General features: G+C 39.2%; 1 protein-coding gene across 2 annotated transcripts in view; it reads right to left on the bottom strand.

Annotated features, from left to right (window-relative positions):
* The window catches only part of rasa1 (RAS p21 protein activator 1), a 28668-nt gene that overhangs the window by 3874 nt on the left and 8457 nt on the right, over positions 1-16337 (bottom strand). For both annotated transcript variants that reach the window (XM_022752303.1, XM_022752310.1), the window contains exons 2-23: positions 10565-10717; positions 8365-8500; positions 7371-7441; positions 6491-6608; positions 6192-6223; positions 5436-5488; positions 5127-5277; positions 4874-4952; positions 4470-4593; positions 4185-4341; positions 3935-4022; positions 3631-3711; positions 2837-2994; positions 2587-2663; positions 2278-2450; positions 2017-2176; positions 1676-1818; positions 967-1082; positions 734-820; positions 507-574; positions 326-414; positions 125-202 (exon numbers count right to left, since the gene is read on the bottom strand). In XM_022752303.1, the coding sequence (XP_022608024.1) occupies positions 125-202; positions 326-414; positions 507-574; positions 734-820; positions 967-1082; positions 1676-1818; positions 2017-2176; positions 2278-2450; positions 2587-2663; positions 2837-2994; positions 3631-3711; positions 3935-4022; positions 4185-4341; positions 4470-4593; positions 4874-4952; positions 5127-5277; positions 5436-5488; positions 6192-6223; positions 6491-6608; positions 7371-7441; positions 8365-8500; positions 10565-10717 (2392 nt within the window). The remainder of the gene's footprint in view (positions 1-124; positions 203-325; positions 415-506; positions 575-733; positions 821-966; positions 1083-1675; positions 1819-2016; positions 2177-2277; positions 2451-2586; positions 2664-2836; positions 2995-3630; positions 3712-3934; positions 4023-4184; positions 4342-4469; positions 4594-4873; positions 4953-5126; positions 5278-5435; positions 5489-6191; positions 6224-6490; positions 6609-7370; positions 7442-8364; positions 8501-10564; positions 10718-16337) is intronic.

Below are 16337 nucleotides of genomic sequence, written 5' to 3'. Positions count from 1 at the left end.
ACAATATTGACTCTACTCTCTAATGAAGAAAAATATAAAATCCCCTCTTTTAAAAAGATGTAAAGTTACTGAAATAATCAATTATCAAAAAAATTCTAATTCATTTTCTGTCCATGTGACTCACCCCTAACTCATCTAGAAACATGATCATCCTATGTTTGTTGTTTTTGATGAAAGGGTTCACACCCTCCATGTAGGGTTCCTGTTTGAGAACAAAAAGACAGCTGTGAAACACCAACAATATTCAAAAAGTGTTTTGCTGACATGTCCACCATAAAAACAATACTTCTACTGAATGCTACTGTTTCCGGGAAGGAATTCATACCTTAGCACCAAACTCAACCAGGTTGGCCAGGTTTTGGACAGACTTGGCCACCAGTGTGAGGGTCCTGCCTGCTGTTGAGGATGGAGGGTCTGCGAGAAGAGATGGCAGCGCAAAGCACACATTGTAACATGTCACATGGCAAACAGGAAGGTTTTGGGTATGCTTTTCAGTGGATGCTCACCAGCAATGATGTTGAACATTCTGGGGTTGAGGATGGCAGGACAGATCAGTCTTAGAAAGACAAAGCCACTGGATAAAGAATGGATACGGTTAGGACAGCATCAGAAAAAACAATGTATCGCATGCCAAAATTAAAGATGGTAAATGGAGGACAAAGATTTGGTGACCGCTGTTAAACTTTCAAAAGAAAAGAAGTGGAGGCCACATTAGTCACAGGTGTTTGTTTACCTTACAACTCTGGTCCGCATGGTGTTGTTGGTGGGCCATTTCTGCTGCACAGACTTCTGCAGACAGCCGTAGATGAACCTCAGTGTCCTGGATGGGTCATCAAAGAGAGAGAGACAATGACTCATTATTTGAGTCTCTTGGGCTTAAAATGTGCATTTCTGTTTAATGTACTAATTCAAATGATTTAGTGACAAAACTGGACAACAAAGCTGCGTGTGGGTATATATGCTTACGGTGGTAGGATCTCAGCAGCCATGAAGATCTTCTCCACCAGCTCAGACAGGATGTTGAGGAGATGAGCCAGGTTCAGGTTCACATCCTCATTCTTTTCCAGTTTTGAAGGATTCAACTTAAAACAGATGAAGAGAGACAGAGCAAGAGAGGGGAAACAGACAACAAATGAACAAATGAAGATGGATTAATTCAAATTCACAATGTATGGTTGTGAGCCATGAGATAAGAGACAGTTAATTTCATGAATTCATTATTCTACAGTAGCAGAAAAGATTCAGTGCATGACATGCATGTAATGTTGATAAATATTGTGTATTGTGTAGATATGGATCAGCCACTGGTAAATTAATTTGTAATATTTGTTTTATTTAACTTAAAGCTACACAAGTTAAGAAAAACATCTGTGAAACACAATAACTTACACACTTTCATCTCAGTGGGTGTATGAAATCTATAAGAACCACACGATTTAAAATATTCATTGTGGCATTAAGGCTCAAAGAGCAGCCTTGAGACTGCATGTTGAAGCTGTGTCACAGTTTTATGTATTTATTTGGAACTACACAGCAACCGTGTGGAGCAGCTGCTTTGATATCACATAAATGCCATGTTTTTAACCTTGCACCGCAGATAAAGGAGTGGTTGGTAGACTTAAAGGACTTATAGTGTAGTGAGTGTGAGAGAGAGTAAGCCTTTGTAGGTCTTTACCTCACAGGACTGTTTGCTCTCCATGATCTTGAGGATGGTGTCTTTGAGAGCGTGGTGGACGAAGGGTGTGGCTGTGGCCTTCATATATTGCTCCATCAAGGTGCTGGCCAGCGTGGTCGCTCTGAACAATGTTGTGGCCTCGTCTGTTAACAGTGCACGAGCAGAGGGGGTTATGCAAATGTATGGGCACATAGTTGTACACATTTCTGAGCGGACACAACTCAATGAACACATCAAACAATTAACTGAGCCCTGCAAAATACTGCAGACTGACGTGTTGCTATCAAGTAGGATTGTCAGGTTCACATAAGTCCTGTCTTTTGTGTATGTGGTTTTTTTACCCTCCATGTTAATCTCTCTGTCATTGAGTGTCCTGAGGAGGGGGGCTTCAGCCTTCTCATGTCTGAAGATCCGCAGGAGGAGGCTTGCCAGTAGTGTGCGGTCCTGACCACACACATGGGCCAGAGCGTAAATGACATGGAACTCTTTCTGCAAGATCATCTGCAGAGGACACACAACAATGAAATTGTCATTTCAAGTGAACAACAGAGCAGAAAACTTAATGGACATTGCAATCAAAACCACTTTTCGGTGGATGAGACCTCTTTGAACTCGCTGTACTCCTCTTCGGGCATGATCTTTTCCATGGAGTAGCGGGCACGTACACGTAAGGAGCCTGGCTCGATGCCCTTCAGAGGCACGTGGGAGCTGAGAGGGAACCACTCATCAATCATCTGGCCCTTTTGCAGACGGTTCAGCTGGCACCGCATGAACACTGAGAGGCAGAGAGATTGAGGTGTGGAGGAAGACAGAAAGAAAAGGTGGGAGAGACATGAGAAAGAAAAAGAGATAAGGTGAATGCAGAGACTTACAGAGATTGTATCCGTTTTAAAATTTACAGAGGTACTTACAGATGTCACTTTCTTTGCTCTTTTTTGTTTTGTTGCTCAGGCTGATTTCAAATCTGTTGATTTCACTTGACAAGTCACTGAAACGACAAACACATACATTTTGTAATTTTGTAAACAAGTAGAGAAAATATTATCAATTCTAAGCAAGATAGGCAGCTGGGAATGTGAGGAGGATAAAATACAGAGGGAGGACAAACAGCGGAAAAATCCAAGGGAGAAAAATACGCAAGCAGATACACGACAGACTCACTCAAAGATGAACTCCTCAGTGAAAACGGGGTTTTGCCCCTCCCTAGGGTGCGTCTTAGCCACCTGGACGCTGTTCAGGTAGATGTTACAGTAAGGGTTGGTGAAATACTTCACCGGCAGCTTGTGGGCCTCCTCCACATACAGCACTAGGCTGCTCACCTGACAGAAAATAAGGATTTAGCACACCAAACATATCCAGAGAAAGGTGTAACTCAATTTCAACAATGTTCTTAACTTAAGTAATTAATGCTTCACTGTGTCAATTCATCAGACTTTTGAAAAATAACATACACATAGATTTCTTTAGCTGACAAATGCAAATACGCTACTACCGACTACATGGCTCATCTAAAATTAAAGATGTGGGATCAAAACAAAAATTTACATTTACTCATTTGGCAGACACAACACTAAGGCTTAAAATTTGTGTGGGAATGGTGTTATTATGCTGCAACAAGTAAATATGAGTCAAGCCAGTCAGGATAAAAGGTCTTTTTGTGTGTGTGTGTGTGTGTGTGTGTGTGTGTGTGTGTGTGTGTGTGTGTGTGTGTGTGTGTGTGTTTTTTTGTTGTTTTTTTTAAACTGTTTTAACTGATAAAGTCGTTCTAATCATGTGGCCATCTGTCACAATAATGCTGGATTTTGAATAAATTTTGAACTTCATATTTGGCTTTCACAATATTCAATAATCGTGGTCTTACACCCGAGTGCTAAATACCCTTTTACTGGCTTGTTGGATTTGACCATCTGCTTACTTTGTCCACATGAGCACACACTGGCTGAGGGTATATGTACCTGTCTAAGCCTCTTGTTGGAGGTGGGCTGAGTGGTTTTCCTTAGGTTACTGCAGAAAGTTTGAAGGCATTTCATCCAATCCTGTAAAAACAGAACATGGTCAGTGCAGTTGCAAGACACAGTCGACATGGGCTCTGCCTCTGCACAAAGTCGCAAAGAAAAAGTTAGAGCTATTTATATGAATAGGAACAGCAGTTCACAGCTTTGGGAGTCCGTTTGGAGGTAGAACATACAGTTTTAGTTGCTTCTACCATGTTTAATGAGACAGTTATCAGTGATAGGGAGGTGCTGGTTCTTCTATTACCTGTGCCTGCTCTGGAGCTTCTCCTGCAAAGTAGAATATGTACTGTTCCTCACTAAAGTGCTGGACAACAATCTGGAAACAGTTTGGCCTGAAAAAGCAAACAGCAGAAAACATTTTAAATTACTTTGTACAGTATGAGACCTCATTAAAATAATTTTCTTATGTGTGGTGTCTGCGCAGCTGAGCATTCAGAGCTGAGGGAGAGCACTTTGCTGCCGACTTTACTAAAAACAATACTTTGACATCTCACCTGCCAAACAGACTGTCATGCACTCCATACACGGAGCACACACTTAGGTCGATCAGCCCTTTTGGTTTGGTGGCTCTCTTCTCGCTCTCAAAGTAGATGAGCTGGGCGTCGTTACCTTCCAGGATAAAGTAAAGGTTCTTCCACCGTTTACCTTTACCTGAAGGTGAGATGGACCACAGCAAAGTTGATTATAATGGTAACCACAAGAAAACACTGAGATAATATTATTCATCATATTAGAAGGGGCCACTCAAAGTTTATACTCAAGACAGATGTTACATGTACCTTTGTTGAAAAGGAGGTAGCCTTTCTTGACAATGTTTTTGTAGAAAGCGTCTTTTGTTTTCCGCCTGATAGTGTTATAAATTTCTCTCCCATCCACTGTGTCAGTAAGTACTTGTTCCTGGTGCTAGTAAAATAAAATAATAAGTCAAGCCATCACATACCCACAAAGGAAAAATCAATTCCATTCAAAGGGCTAGATTACATTACATTCCTTTTTTTTTTTTTTATCTGTTGCCCTGGACAGATTCTAGAAAGTCTTGCTTTTGAAGAAAACAAACAGGAGAATGTCTGATGCTATAGATTTTCTTCAAAATATACAATTACAAATTCTCAAATATCATCCCATTCAGAGAAACATATGGAATCACACAGAATCAGTAATGCTACTGTACAACTGTACCTACCTGCACTGAAACTGGTTCTTTCAGGTTGTAGCCCTCGACAATCTGTTCCTTCTTGTAATGGTCAATGATGTCATCGACGCTGCCAGAGAGGTAGAGAGAGAGAGAGAGAGAGCGGACGAGATGCAGAACGTCAGTAATTGCAAGTTGAAATACACAAAACATGCTGGCTACAACTTAAAAAATGCTTCAGTTTGGCATTTTTTTTTTCTTATGTTATTCTGTGGTATGAAGGCAGGCACACTGCCACACATACCTGTTGTAGTACCTCCCCCCCATCATGTACTGATTGTTGGGCGTGGGGGAGATCTTAAACCTTTGGATATTTTCATTGGTGCGAAAAAAGAGGGAGTAGTCTCCAGGTGTGTTGTCTGATGGCCGAACAAGAAAACTGCACACCTGACCAACTATGAAACGAGAAGGAGCAGAAGAGAGGTTTTAATGCGTGTTCAGCAGAATATTGTGACTTTGATGTTCAGAACCTATTTCAGAAGAAAAATAATCCATGGTAATGTCACAAGTGATTAATAACTTTGGCCTAATGAAAGGCAGAGAGGAATGGTACCTGTCATCAGCAGGTTGTAGGCCTCTTGCTTAGTGATCTTTCCATGATACCAGCTGTAAGAGATCCATCAAAGGCAACAGAAAGAAGAGCGACAGAAAATTGAATTTGTTCAATCAACAAACTACAGATGTTCAGGAGTGCCTACGACAACAACATCATCTCTCAACACTGAAATCTTTAATAAATGGCGCCTCTGCTGGAGACATTCATCAGAGTAAAATGACTGTCCAGTGTTTGCACAATTAATCACTACTGTATGCAAATATATCACGTATCATCTGCCCTGTCACATGTTTGATGTAATGTTCACAAGTGCTACAAGAAAAAAGGTGACCATAATTAAATTTATAACTTCCTCTTACAGAGAGCCCTGGGCATTTGGCAAGCTCACTTTTTAAAAAAAGATTTATTAGCTAGAGTCACTGCATCAAACTTGAAGATTTGCCAATGCTGAAGGACATGATGTGAATGAAGTGAAGAGACGATGACTCATGTTATGCCCTGTGCCGTCATGCTGTTCTAGTCAATATAAAAACATAATTTATATCTTGAGGATTAAGAAAACTAGGTTGTGTGCATGAAGGTTGATTAATTGCGTGTATATTATCCTGTAATGATATGTTGTTTAAAAAAAGTAAGTAACAAGTTGCTGCATCATAGAGGATTATAGCTACTGAGGTGCATTTTTATGGATGTATGAACTATATCCTGCTTTAAAATGTTTTGAATAATGGAGTTCAATGCAATAAAACTTACACTTTTCCTTCATGTGGATCCTCCTCCCGCCCCTGAAAAATATCAGAAACAGAAATCTGTCAAGGCTCTAATGGACCAATGACTGCAGTTCTTCTTTCATCTATATGCTGTGTATTCATGTATTATATCACAATACTTGCTGCTATGCTGATGCCAACTTGGTGTGATATGTTGTAGTCACCTCACATTGGGTTCTTTTTATGTTGTTATGTTTTATGTTTACAGATGCCACCTTTGACTTTGTGATACACATCTTCTAATAAATTTGATATTGCTTTCCCATCTTGCACTACACTTACCACCTCCTCCACCAGATCCTCCACAATGAGGCCCTGCTCCTCTGTGCGAACGTTGGTCACCCACATCCAGCCGTCTTCCAGTTCATTGTGAACAATAAACATGTCCCCTTTTAGGAAGCTGAGGATACATTGAGTCAAAATGGACATTAAAAGAGGAAACATTGTGACTTGTGTAAATTGTATGAAGAAGGTAAAAATAAAGAAAGGTGTAAAATGCACTGTAAACTCTGCTGTATATAGATTGTTATAATATCGCATCATCTCTGCCTATCACACTGTTGCTGCGTCCAGACATTGTCATCCTGACATGAAGGAAATTCCAGATCAGCAGATCTATAACTAAATCTATTTAATCTTCCAACTGAAGAAATTGTCAAGTGTCTATTTACTTAGTGTCGATTGTAATACCACAACATTGCCAGCAGGTGTCCTCCCTGAATCATAACATCTGAGGTAAATATTGCATGTCTATCTACTCAGTTAAGCCTGTGGCTCACTAGCAGACTCAGAGTTGACGTTGACTTCAGACAGATGTTTATCAGATTCAGGAAATCAGGGATAGCTGGGATCATCAGTAAGTGTGCCTACTGCAGCTTAATAACAGGGACAAGACTGTTTTTCATTAACAAGTCAGATGATGTGCTTTCTGAGCTGCTGTGAAGGGAACAGCAGGCCTATGACAGTGAAACTATGCACCTCTTTCAGATCAATACAGTCAAATACAACATTTTAAGCCCAGGAATTCAACACTGCCTGTCTTTGTCTCAAAGATAATGCATCATAATTTTGATAATATTTTAAGGAGAGCAGTGACTGGATATGAAAATGGTATACTACATGTATAGGACAAGAAAAGTCTCCTTTGCACACTGATACTCACCTGATCTCATCAGTATCTGGCACTTTGGTGTATGGAAGTATGGCCCTGACTCTCCTCCTGTCTTCTACAGGCTGTGGAAACATGCAAACAAAGAATATAAAATCTCATTCTTAGCCTTGACCTTCCAAAACCACATTGATGTTAAATCCTTCAATTATTTCCCGAAATCAAGTACTCTACTACAACTCCCTCTGGGAGATACTGCACTCGTCTGAAATAGGTAATGAGCATTAGCTGGAGCTTTGCCTTAAACAGTTCTGACTACTGCCTGAAGGTAAAAGAAAAGGGGATAAGGAGGACATGAAAAATACTCCCTTCTACACTGAGCAAGTGGCTGAATAAAATAATCAAAGGCTGACTTCAAGTTAACTCAAAAAGGAATCTCAAAAATATTTTTTCCACCCATCTTTCAACCCTTAAACACATAATCGGGTTAAAGAACTTTTAAGGGACAACATTTCAGGAGACTGTTTTCGTATATTTAGAATTGATCAAAAAATTCAGTTTTGCTAGATCTCTGGGGAATATTCTTTCTATCACATTTTGACAACCTGCATCAAAATGCTACTATCAAACTTAAAGATTTCTATTTTAAAAGAAGCTAAATCACATTACTGACATGCCATCTGTCAGTCATACCAACAAAAAAACCAAAACAAGACCTTCTTACATTATATATAGTCTTTAAAATGAAACAGAGAATGTTTAGAGAATATTTAATATTACACAATTTCAGCTCAAATCAACACCCTTGACCTACTGGGATTACCTCATAATATTTAGACAAGGTGTATTTCACAATATTTATTTTGAGAAACAACCAAGACAAGGGAAAAAAGCAAATATTAAGTAATGTCATGTCACACAAGCAAAGACTTTAGAATAATGTAAAATTGTAAGGGAATCCTGCAAAATCTTAAATATGCTAGAATTGACCCATAAAATGTAGAATTTGGAATCTACTGTGTGCTCCAAGCATTGGAGACAGTCTCACCTCGGGGGGCGCCACTGGTGATAGCAGTTTCTCTCCTTTTAGCAGGCAAGACACATAGCTGTAATAACCAATCAGGTCTGACAGAGAAGAGAACCGCCGCCCTCCAATGTAATAGTCCCCACACATGGCGATTATCCTGTTGAGAGAAAACACATAACGATAAAAGACAAGCACAGATATTTTTGAATGCAGGGTAATCACTGTGCAGTGAAGGCAAAAGATAATGTTCAACTTTTATTCCTTTTGACAGTAAAATTACCATCATAGCTTTTAAGATGAGATAAAATATTATGAAAAACAAGACTAAAAATATTTCTACCACAATCCTTCAAAAAAAACAACTAGTAAATATCTTTCTAAAGAGGATTTCAGGCAGTGAGAGAAAGAGAGAGGTTGTCCAGTTAAATCCAACTATCACGATCATGATATTTGTAATTTGTGGCTCATATAAAAAATACAGAAAATCACTACAGTGAATGATTATAATGGTATGAGAAAGCACTTTTCTGAACCATATCCCATTGCAGAGCTACTAATCCTAATTCTCTGCTCATCAATTGATTGAGGGTTTATATCAAACGCACTACACTATTACTCATTTGCTACATGCACAATCTAAGGACATCAGCCTTTTGAAGAGTAGGTGTCACGCAATTAACCTTATGTTCATAATTCCCTTACAGAAACGCTCCCTCCTTCCAGCATCAATGACATCATGGGTACACACTAAACCAATGTGAGTGAAGGAGATGATGTCATTGTTAATAGATTGTAAAAATGCATTTCTGGAGAAAATGTCAGCGATTTTGCCTGAGCACAAACCTTTTGTTTTCTAAGGTGTATAACTAGGACTAGCAGGTCAAACATGAGCAATAGAGTAGTAGAAGGAAATACTATGAAATGCACAGATTCCAGTTAACTTAAGGGTGCGTCGAAAAGATGCACTGACTTTCATCACACGCTCAGCTAATGTCTTTAAGCACCTACAGTTAGTATTATATACACACCAGGGAATGCTGAAGCTTGGGTGCTACCTGTAAATGCAAAATGTTTTTTTTTCCAGTAACCTACTGATTGATCTCTTATACCAGTGGATACTTACCCTTTATCATATCCAATCTTCAAGTAAGCCACTCTAAAAAAGTATGTTCATTTTTTTGAAGCAGAGAATGCCACATTGTTTGACCTTGCTGTGAGAGCACATCTCCAACTTTTATTTGTGGGCCACAGGGTTAATGTATCTTCATACTGAATTAAACATATCCATTGAGGGGGAGGACAGATTGTAACGCCTAATCTGTCTTGTTTTATTGACTTTAATGTTGTAAATTACACCATAGTATTGCTGCTAGACAAGTGTGCTGCCCTCTTTCTTTTACTTCAGGTCTACCCACTTACACTGCACGAAAGATCCTTTGCATCACACACACAAACAGACACACAGAGTAATGGGTTTCAGAAGACATTTAAGCATACAAGTTGACATGCATTATGAAAAACATTTTTCTAAAACGTACTGTCTGTTTGAATTAGCATGATACAAATAGGCTGAAGCAGTCTGCAATGGCCACGACAGGGCACTGGTAACCACGTTTCAAACCTGAACATTCTCACCTCATCTCTGAAGTTGCCCTTTCTTGTATGTGGCTTTCTGCCCTTTTGGTAAGCAGGTAATGAATAACTTCTGTAGGTCCTCTATCCTTATCTTCTAATTCAAGGTGGTGTGCTATCTCCTTATTGTGAGATGACATGTCATGTTCTATTAAACCTACCAATAGTACTCTATGGTAGGAACAGACATGAAACAGTCTGTATTATTCTGATTTTCCACCCACAATGCCCTTTCAGTTGTAGGCAATGATAGACAGGTTAGCTAAGTCTGTGTAGCTTCTGTAACTGGTATGGTGAACACAAATGAGACTTCAGTGACCCTCCTGTTTCATGTAAATCCCCAGTTTAGGACCATTTTGGTTTCCCGGTAAATTATGGCAGCAAATAAAACAGCAGTTAAAAACAATTACAGCATTGTGTAGGCCACATGAGGTCATTTCAGAGGATATACCTCTGAAAATGGGCAATGCAAACATGCTACCTACTTTGTGACTCCCTAAAGCATTTAAGGAGGCTCTTGGTGGAGCTTCAAAATTGGCCTATCACTGAGGTTAAGCTCTTTCTGCTTGTTGCATGTACTCTGTCTTACCTGAAGTGGTTGACCACGTTGGTCATGCTGAGGAAAGACAGGACAAAGGAACCGGGCCGGCGGTCACTCTCCCTGATGAGGTAGCTGCCAGGGGTCCGGGCCTGGCGCAGCCGCTCCTCAGCAATGGTTCGGTCTAGCTTGCCATGGTACCACCTGAAATACACAGACAAGGAGGAAAAGATTAGGAGGGGGAGCAGGATGGATGGTGCATTAAGCCACTATATTTTTGTGATAAGTGAAACTATATTAAGAATAAATGTAGTGCTGGGCGAAACGGCTGAAAATCATGTTAAAAAATAAAAGAGACCACTTAGAACCAATACAAGAATTGTGACTATACAACTGACAACCTCCTGAGGAAAGCATAATGTGAGAAAGATGTGATTCATTGTTTTGAGAGGCTTATAGACTCTGGAAACATGCCAGTAAGGTGTGTTAATGAATAAAAAAAAATAATTGAGCCTCGGGCATAATACTTTGAAGAGAATGACTTAACACTTTGAAGGCACAGTGGTTCTCTTATCAGACATATTTATATGTAATGATGCAGAACACAATCTTTTGAGTCCCTCACAGTCCAGTTTATAAAAATAAAACAGTCTGTCAACCAGATAGAGCAAAAAAAAAAAAAAAACAGAAATAAAACTTGTACAAGATTACTTTAACAAATGATAATATTACAGAATCACAAAACTTCTTAATATCTTAACATCGACATCTTAATATATGTCAAACAAGCACCATCATCAATTTAACCGATGTCGTGTGTTGTACTTAATAACTTTAACTTTGAGACTGTAACGCTGCTTTTCATTTTCAGATCAGTGCTGAACTTGTTACGGGAAGTATGTAAAGAAGTAAATAAATGTTAATTATTGACAGACTGATTGATATTGAAATCAATATTAGACACAAAGCTTTATCAAATTTTACTGCCTACTTTCATGAGAGTACAACCCAGACAGAATGAGCAGGTCCTGTATTCTAAAACAAATGGGGAGGGGGAACGGCACCTAAAAGCTTAAATCCTGAAGATTTTATTTTTGACTTTCCAGTTTCCAGCACACCATTAAAGTCTTGCTTCTTTCTGAATTAAACAGAAGCCTTAAGAACAACACTGGTTAAAATTTCAGCAGGTGAGGCTGAACTTGACAGGGCCTTGCCAGCTGGAGTAAAAAATTAACACGCTTTTCCAAATTTAGGCCACTGGTGCCTCTCAGAATGGAGGGCAGTGACTGGAAAAACATCCAGTGGCGAGAAGATGAATGAGGTCCTGCAGTAGCTTTTTTTCACAAGAGATCTGAAGGGCTCCCATCTGGTTTTGGTGTGTAGAGGTTTCTTCTTGTAAAGAAAACATGATCAACTCTGCTTTCAGAGAAAGCTGGAGAAAGCCAGCTGAAGAGGACAGGGAGAGTTAAGTGTCCGCAACGGGGCTTTGGGTGATAAGAGAATTGAAGAGGGTGATGGAGAGCAGTTGGAGTGTGAAGCCAAGCAGCCCTTAAGAGACTGAGGAAGCTAGGGGGAAATAATACTAAAGGGGAATAGAACAGAGGGAATGATGGATGACTGCTAAAAGAAGAATGGCAGAGCTGGGCACATCATCCTGCATGGGATTTAAGTAGTTTATGCCCTCCCAACACAACACACACGACCCATTAAACCATGTATATAATGAAACTAAAAGACAAGTGAGATACAAACGCCTGCTGTAATTAATCCTGAATCAGGCCAAGAGAGACCCAACTTCTTAGAGCCAAATTACTCAAACCACAACATCTACAAAAGCAAAATTTGGTCAAACTAGCCACTATACAACTTGAAATACACTGAGAGGGCCAGTTATTGTTTTCATGGCTTTAAGCTATTATTAACAACTAAACACATGGAGCAGCCAGCATCAGGCCTGCAAACTGGGAAACAGGCAAGGCACAACACGGCAGTTTGTAACAACGGTCTCTTCTCTCTGTCCTTGTTCTCTCTTTACCAACTCCAAAGCCCACTTCTGCTAGTGTCTACTAGCACCAATTTTTAGAGGAATATGTGGTTTACTTGTCAGACACTCCAATCCATATTCAAAAGAAAAAACCCTGATATGAAAAAAATAATTATCCCTATACCTTTCATCTAAACAGCAATCCATACACACCTCTCTTATTATGTGTAACCAACACTCTGAAAAGGTGTGAGTTGGAATTGGCATTATAAATCAATCAAATAAAGGTGAATAATTAAGGCACTTGATTTTTACTTCATACCTCAGATTTATCATGGCCAAGTGTCCACCACACAGGCATCAGGCATTTATCAGTTATGTTCCTAGCTGCACATGAACTTCAGCTAATAGTGTTGATTGCAATGGGAAGTGCTATGCAGTCAGGCAGGCAACATGCTTCCATAGTGAACTCTGGGAACCTGTTATGGCATGCTTCAAACTTACAGAGCAAATAGTCAGGGCTTCTTCTATACAAAAACAGGCATGTGGCCCATCAACAACCATCAGCACCTTATAATACCAACACATGTACAGGAATCTGCAGTTTATACTGTATATACAAGCAAATGTGCAAATTAGAAATCCATGTTTTTGATTACATCCATTATGTGTCACTTCAGGCCTCTGGTATCACACAACCACTACACTAAACATGTTGTTATAGCAGTGTATAAGAGCTAAATTGAACAAAGCTGAAAATATTAATTGCCATCTTTTCAATTTTTGATTTCATATTCCTAGTTAGTGGAGAGTATTCATTTAGTATAAGAAATATAAAAATGCTAACATGCCATTTACCATAAAGCAAAGAGTGCTATCCACCACACAGTCTAACCAATTCAACAACAAATCTAACATCTGTGTGTAAACTTCAGTATAATAAGGTTTAAAATTTTAAACTTTACTAAAAAGCTGTTCATTTTATTGGTGGTTTTAGTATCAGCTCCTATAAGTATTATCAAAAAATGTTATGTTGCAAGTTTCCTTTATGTTTATCATCTTTATTTCCTGATTGAAATGCAGTTGAAAATTGTTTCATCATAGACGTGAAAGTATTCAACTATGGAGTAGTACTGTCCTCTGAGTCTTTCACAGAAGAAAACTCTCCATTTGGATTGATATTTAGACCATGGAAATTCCAAGCCTTTTCCACGTGTGGATGAAAAAGGACATTTGTTAGTGTCATGCATTTGCGCCAGAATTCAATATAAAACAGTGCTTGGGGGAGTTTCAATGTTGGAGTTTTGTGGAGCTCAGCGACAGGTGGGTTTTCAAATTAATTGTTAACTGGCAGTGTTAATACATTTGTTACCATATTTTACAGTTATAGCTCTGGCTGTGGGGCAGACATTTAACGATAAATGGCTCCTTGGCATCATTTACTTATCAAATCCCACTCCTAATCAATGCTTCAAATACATAGAGTGAAATGCAGACCTTGTTATGCTGTTCACTGGGTTTGTTGGGTCAAGCAGTGCATGAAGTGCATTCAAACCAGTCTTGTTTTTAAGGTTCATTTTAATCCAGGATTGATTATCGGCATTCGGCACAAACCTTCCACTGGGTTATGTGTTGGGCGAGGCTGCTTTGCTGTTTTTTCAGTTTAGGTTGCTGTTCATAGCATTAAAACATACAGTTTATGGCTGTGGTATTCCTGACTTATTTCACAACAGTACACTATGATTTCTCCCGTTGCCATAGCAACCTTGGCCATGTGGATTTGTTGTTGTACAGTGCCTTGAGGTCATCTGTGTTATTTTCGAAGTCTTGATGATTTGAATTACTATATATCTAACAGATACACCCTTAGCATCATGATGTCCGGACCCTCAGAAGAAACGTCAGAATGAACTGTGGTGTTTTAACAAGTAACTGACATTTTGTGAAACTTTAGATGCTTTGCACTGTACACCACAACTTTCTGTAGCTTTGTGTATGAGCTACAATCAGTTATTATTATTACACTAGCTGTAATGACATGGGACGTGATTGGATGAACCTGACAGAAAGGGTGCTATGATAAACAGAGGATGAGCATAAGCCGTGACAGTGGTAACAGGATACAGTTCCACTATCAGCTTGAGGAATGCTCTTTCATGTCTGTACATGAACAGCGGGGCAGCACAGTGACGTCTTGGATCTCTCCTACTGACGCGCAACCCAGGATAAGGCATTTATCTCTCTGCATACAGTTCCCTCATGGTCAACTGAAACAGGCTAACTAATACAAACCATTATAAATTAAAAGTCCACTGATCATCGTCCATGCTGTTGCAGCAACTCACTTGCATAGCAAATGATTATGCTTACAACACTAACCAAGTGACAACTACTTGTCAGTGGCAGCACACTAAATCATGATTCAAACTGCTGAGGTGCATGAACAGGAGGAGTTACCCACAATGGCATCCTTCACCACCACAGTCCACATCCTGGGCCTAATTTTCACACCAATTTAGTCAATTCGTGAGAAAAGGGGAAAATACAATCCTTTCAGCTGTTCCTGTGAGCAATAGAATATAACACAATATAACTTCCGGGGAAAGAGAAAAGTACCGTTCCCACAAAGTAATTGAGTAAAATACTTAACATGGTTTTTTATTTTAGAAATCAAACGGATTACAACTAGCCTAATGTGTGCAGTAATTGCAGTGACTGCAGTAAGGAAGTATGTGAGCGCATATCATGCATGTATGCAACTGACGTTTTAATTAAATGGGCAACAGCTGCTGCGGACACATGTTTTTATACGGCAATATAAATAAACTCAAGGCTAAAAAGCATACAGTGCTTGCATTGTTTGGGTCATTAATTTGCACTCAACTCATTATTAAGGTATTTTAGAGAGCACTTGAAGACACCCATACCGGCACAAGCATGCTGTATATTCCCAACAGGAGGAATTAGGCAAGTACCTATAAATGGACAAGGAAAATGACTGACAATAACATCAATACACTGATCTGAATAAGGAAAAATCCTGCAGAGAAAATAAAGGATATCTAAATTTTCTGGGTTGATCTGTGTCATCCCAAGGTGAAATTATTGCTAAAACAGCACATATGTTGAAGAATTGACAAGCTACAGTTTGAAAAGGAAACCAAGTGTTCGGAAAAAATTTGTGCTCAAAATGAGGACACCGCATACTCTACTGACCCAAATCATTCAAGCATAACTATTTTTAAAAAGTAATGAAACCCAGACTGTTTGGTCGGATTTAACCATTTAATAAGCCTCAGTTAATGGATTGGTGAGACTGTTCTACATCATCCATTCTTTTAATACGACTACTACTTAATACTGTAATGTGCTGATAATAAAATTATGTTTTGACAATTTCAGGTAACCAAAGATTCTACAATTTGTACTCTGTGCTTAAACGTTACCACATCCTAAAGAAATCTGACAAACAGCTTGCTGTGACTTGAGTGATTTGGACCTCGTCTCTCTGTCAGTCTGTCTATCTCTCATTAAGGTCTTTTGTGAACTCTCTTTCCCCAGCTTATGTCTTTCTTATTCATCTTCTTCTGTCTTGATGGATGTGGCTGTACTCAAACATCTCCACAGACGTACTGTCAGCCCTCATCAGTATCAAAAAGTAATGAAACATTGCATTACTGTACATTAGCAATGCGCCTCAGTGGAGCTGCCAACTGTCTATAGGGGTTACTGAGTACAACATGTTTGCTACACACAAATTTAAGGCCCAGTAAACACGCCACTAACATTCTTAAATAGAGCCAGTGTACTCCATTAGGTGTCTTGACATCACATATTACT

This window comes from Seriola dumerili, unplaced genomic scaffold (genome assembly GCF_002260705.1).
Source record: "Seriola dumerili isolate Sdu_G_001 unplaced genomic scaffold, Sdu_1.0 BDQW01000017.1, whole genome shotgun sequence".
In the NCBI taxonomy this organism is placed as follows: domain Eukaryota; kingdom Metazoa; phylum Chordata; class Actinopteri; order Carangiformes; family Carangidae; genus Seriola; species Seriola dumerili.
This window is presented reverse-complemented; position numbering and strand designations above follow the sequence as displayed.